Below are 5,299 nucleotides of genomic sequence, written 5' to 3'. Positions count from 1 at the left end.
TTACATAAAAGTATACCAAGAGCAATTTTGAAGGAATTTCGTATTGTAAGAATCTGTACTAGAAAGATTATCAAAGAAAGAATGATACTTGCCAGTTTTGAGTGAGTAGAAGCAAAAGAGGCCAGTTTTGTCCCAAAAGTTTGGACCATAAATTTTGTTGTTGGTGCCTTTCACCAGGGCCTTTTTGGAGAAGGATGCACCTTGACTCACGAACAGCATGTTGTCTCCTAAACTTGATACTGGTTCCCAGATGTCCCTTGTCGGGTGCAGCTTGAAAACATGAATCTTTTGGCCATTCTTTTTAATGAAAATGGCTAACAATTCTCCTTCATTTTCCACTAGAAATGCTTGAACAATTGAATTGAAACGGCTCCATGGAAATTTCATTTTGTAGGTAACCCAACTGTTATCTATGTCTTCCAGAGCGAATACTCCCAAGTTTCCATCGCAATCCAAACTATAGTATAATCCTTTGTGTAAAATCGGATTGCATACAGTCCAATCAAAATTTTTCCTAACAAGATGATGAAGATTCCATTCCCCCTCTCCTAGTTTAAGGACCCAAACGTGGCCATAAGGCCTACAATTCATTACGACAACCAAACAATCTAGGGATGGTGCAGAAGTAAAGAACATTGATCGTACATATTCAATCCCGTCTAACGGTAGCTCAGGAAGTTCAATAATATCTTTTGTGAAAGGATGGAAGAAAAATGGATGTACCTTAAGCCGGGCCATTAGCAACCACCCATACTTTGAAAAGTGGATTACAGCACCTGCTAGTTGTGCTGGGAGGTCTATCTCCCAAGTGTAATTATATATGGGGTGGAAAAATTTTCCTCTGCCATTATTGCTTTTGGGGATATGGAATAACCACGGAAATGGAGAATCATCATGATCGAATGGGGAAGGAAGTGGAAGTGGAGGAGCCATGGTGATTGACCGCCATGTTTTGCAAACAGCACGAAACATCGCATTGTCCCCAGCATAGAGATCTGACGATACCAAACTTAAAAGATCTGGTGGAAGACTGCTCCACATATCCTCAAATTTTTCTTCGTTGGATGGTGTCAAATCTTGGTTTTCCATAGATGCTTGCTGTGGGATTTCCGAACAATTGAATTAAAGCCTTAGGCTTCAAACTAATTAAGTAATTTAGATGTTGTGCCATAAGTTGGATGCGTAGTAATTAATTAATTGTCATTAAACCAACTAGGATCAGAAAGAGTTTGAACTTAAAATCCAATTTGAAGACACATAACTTATGGTATATATATATAGATTATTGCTAACTAACAGTGCACAAAGTAAATCAAGATTGTCGGATTCTTTTTTTCTTATGATATAGATAATTACACCTATTATAAAAGCTATCCAACAATAACGACAATAACAAAAAAATATATATATATATATATATATCAATTTTCATGAAATAGGTTTGTTGGTAACTATATAACAGTTAGAATTAAGAGGCAGAACCTATAATTATTGATAATTAAATTTGCTAATATACAAAAAACACATTGTTTGAAATACGGGATTCTAACTGAAGTTTTCTATCAGAGAACAACGGATTCAAGCTAAGTTTGATTAATGTTTAATTAAACAGAACTTAACTTTTCAACAATAAAAATCAAATCAAAGCGTATCATAACGATGTTTGAAGGAGGAGAATAAAAGACAGCTTCATAGCAAGATGCAAAGGCATAATCCATTATTGCTAACTAATAGTGCACAAAGTAAAACAAGATTGTCCGATTCTTTTTTTTCTTTTTCTTTGATGAAATAGAGAATTACACATGTTATAAAAAGCTATCCTGTAATAATAAAGAAAGTCAATTTTTATTAAATAGGTTTGCCGGTGATTATTTAAGAGTTGGAACTAAGAGGCAGAATCTATCATTATTACTAATTAAATTTGCTAATATATAAATAAAACATTGTTGAGAATTTACGATCCTAATTGAATTTTTTTCTGCTACAAAACACCAATGGATTTTACTAAAGTATGCTTATTATTTAAAAATCAAGCAATAATATAAAAAGGAAAATTAGGGTTAATTCATACCTTAAAAATCAGAAAATCGCTTGTTGAGAATAGAATACTTCTTTTGCTTCCTTCTAGAGAATTATGCTGTCAACCCATCCATATGAAAAGCACAATATATATATATTTTTTGGAACTAAGAGTTGTTTTCTTATTAGAAATTGGATTTTAGAATTTTAGTTATACTAGAAAAAAACAGAACCAAATTTTTTAGATGCATTATTTAAATTAAATTGGAGGAAAAAAAATAGAAATTAAGTTGGCATGGGCATTGCCCTTACCTTGTCTGTGTCGGTATAGCCATTACTCCTTTCCACATCAGGATTGTAAATATAATTACAATAGCAATAAGTCCTATTTATTGTAAGCTAAGATACTCCTTTCCATATTAATTAGGATTACAATTAACATTCGTAGCCATAGATGAATAATTACTTCTGTCCTCTGGTGGTAAAATTAACATAAACAGGGGAAGGGGAATCCAAAACAAATAGGGACGTCCAGAAGGCACCATCAAATCTGAAAGCAGATAATAAGCTTTAATGAAGCACACGCAGAAAAAGACAGCAGGGGCAACAATGAGTGAATGCACCATAGAAAGGGGGAGGATTGCGCCAAAAGCAGAGCACTAAAAAAACACAGATGCACAGGGAAGAAACTTCCATGAAAAAAGGAAGGCAACGCATCATCATCTCATTGGCGGAACTACATTACGCACAAAAATCTGGAAGCAGACAAAACTCTTCAAGGCAGAAAACTCAGAAAAATACAGCAGGAGCAAAAGCCACTGAAAAACAGTAAGTGGTTGAGTCATCGGAGGGGAGAGGATCGCATCAAAATCAGCACACTCATAGCCACAACAGGGGTAACAAATCACAGAAGAACAGGAAAAAAGCCAAGAAAAAGGAGGGAATCGCTTCAGCAACACAAAGACAGATATACATCCTCCACAAGAAAGCAGTGCATAAAAATGAAAGCGTGCAGGGACCATTACCATGATGCTGAAAACATGGATGATCTGTTAACACCGAGTTTAGCAAGAGAGTTGCCTTCTTTAGGAACATGAATGAACGTCATATTGCCAATCATGTGGGAAAGAGCATCCATTTCGTTGAAAATCTGCTAGTATTCCCATGGTCTTTGGGAATCATTTGTCACCCATGAGAGACCAACTTTGGAATCAGATTGGATGATGAGGTTAAAGTCAATGAAATGAGAGAATGAGAAGATGCGTAAAGCATGCCCATCAAAACACTTGACGTAATTATCTCCAGGTGTCAATTGGCATTTTGACTCATGTTAGTCTTGAAATCAGTTTCGTTATTGCATTATGAGGACTTGCCGCATCAAAAGGGAGCAAGATGGTAATGGTATTGGTCCAGTATTAAGCTTTAATGAATTATGGAAGTTCTTTTCTTTTTTTGGTGGTTAAGGGGTCTTATATATTGTATAGGAGACTTTTTTTTCAGCTGCATGAATTGCTTGTGATAAATTTTCTCTGAAGATTCCCCGTTTCAGCTGTCTAGATGCCTTGTTTTGTATTATATTGTGTATATCAAATGTTTACCTCACCAACCCAACTAATCCTAGCAGGCAACCTTGCTTTTTGAGCTTCACCAATGACTACTTGAACTCATCATTGTGTCGAAATCGTGAGGATCCGGAAACCCGATTGCTAGATATGAAAAATTTAACAAGTTGCTACCAATCTTTTTAATTTAGGTGTAATTAGTCCCCTACTAAATAGGTTTTACTCGATGAGATTTTAAATTGATTTTAGGTTTGTTTAAAAACAAAATCTAATCTGCGTATTTTAAAATTAAGTTCAGGAGTACGATTATGCACGGGAAAAGATTAGCACCCTATTACACCTGTTTCATAAACGATACCATTTAATCATATGTTATCATATTATAACCTAAACTGTTGATTTTATTATGTTTTTCTAATTATTGTTTATTTATTTTATCTTTAATTTCATTAACCAATTAAAACATTTTATTCGATTTTACGAGTGAGATATGCACATGATGTAATTGTGAAATGCATAACATAAAATCTGGATAATGCCAAACGAAAATCTTTTATTGAGTGTACTTTTTGAATCTGTCCATCATACTGATAGGATCCAGTGGTATTCTCCCACCTAAGGAGCTACTTAAAAAATTCACTTTCGCAAATTTAACGAGTAAATTGCATCATCCAGGTACTCATTCGCGTTGGAAAATAGTATATTTGGTCAATACAAACCTATTACAAGTAATAGTTTTTATTAAATATATTCTCTGAGCTTTCTCATCGTACTGGTGGGACTCAGAAGTATCCTTTCAATTTAAGTTTTATATTTGCTTTTATATTTTAGTTGTATTGACTATCGTAAATTTATCATTGTTGAAAGTTTTATTATTTTTTACTATTTATTTATTATCTTCATTATTTCTTTACTTCTTTTGTTTTTATATTTTACTTAATTAATAATTAAGTTAATATATTTTCATTTATTTAAAATTAGAAACATTAGGATTCGAAATTAAAACCTTTCTATTATATTGGTGGGATCTTAATCGAAATCTTTTACCTAAATAACTGATTCGGGATCACGACTTCTCGAATCCCTGAGCGAATGTCCATCATCAAGTTAATTCAAAATGACCAAATGATTTTCTTATCATATTTCTTCTTTATATATATATATTACATAGCTAAATATTTTATTATTACCTTTTTCATGTCTACCTATGTATATTTTATATAACTAAATATTTTAATTTTTTCTATTTTTTTGTCTATCTAAGTTCATTTAAGTCATTATTTTTATGCTAACCATATTAATAAAATAGAATAGACTTAAAATAAAATAAAATAAGAGCTTCAAGAAATTCACCTTTAATGGACTAGGCAGGAGTCCATTATTTTTCACCACTGTTGGGCCCCTATGAATTTGCGGCTTCTCCGCGGCCTTTTACCTTTTCTGCTAGGCCCTTTTTATTTTCTTCTTTTCTCTTTTTTTCATTGGGCCTTTTTTATGGGCCATCACATTCTTTTCCTCTAAGTCTCTGTTTTTTTTCATATTTTCTTTTTATTTGGGCTTCGTCTTTGGACTGTCCACCTCCCCCTTTTCTCTTGCCTTTCTCTTTTTTAGTGCTCTAGCCGCCCCCATGTTTTCTTTTCTCTTTTTTTTTCTTTTTTCTTTTCTTTGCTTTCTTTCCCGCTTCTTTCTCTCTCTTTCCTGCTCTTTTTTTTTTCCAC

The 5,299-nt window shown here is 33.4% G+C and overlaps 1 protein-coding gene across 1 annotated transcript; it reads right to left on the bottom strand.

The window, feature by feature from the left end:
* LOC110414856 (F-box/kelch-repeat protein At1g57790-like) lies at positions 1 to 1,089 on the bottom strand. Its single transcript, XM_021426265.1, has one exon. The coding sequence runs from the start codon at positions 1,087 to 1,089 to the stop codon at positions 1 to 3; it is 1,089 nt and encodes a 362-aa protein (XP_021281940.1).
* Between the last annotated feature and the right edge of the window lie 4,210 nt (positions 1,090 to 5,299).

Source organism: Theobroma umbraticum, unplaced genomic scaffold (genome assembly GCF_002168275.2).
Source record: "Theobroma umbraticum cultivar Fairchild unplaced genomic scaffold, ASM216827v3 scaffold_147.0, whole genome shotgun sequence".
Lineage (NCBI taxonomy): Eukaryota > Viridiplantae > Streptophyta > Magnoliopsida > Malvales > Malvaceae > Theobroma > Theobroma umbraticum.
This window is presented reverse-complemented; position numbering and strand designations above follow the sequence as displayed.

Excerpts from the sequence above, each read along its gene's own strand:
- LOC110414856 (XM_021426265.1), bottom strand. The coding sequence starts at position 1,089 with ATGGAAAACCAAGATTTGACACCATCCAACGAAGAAAAATTTGAGGAT.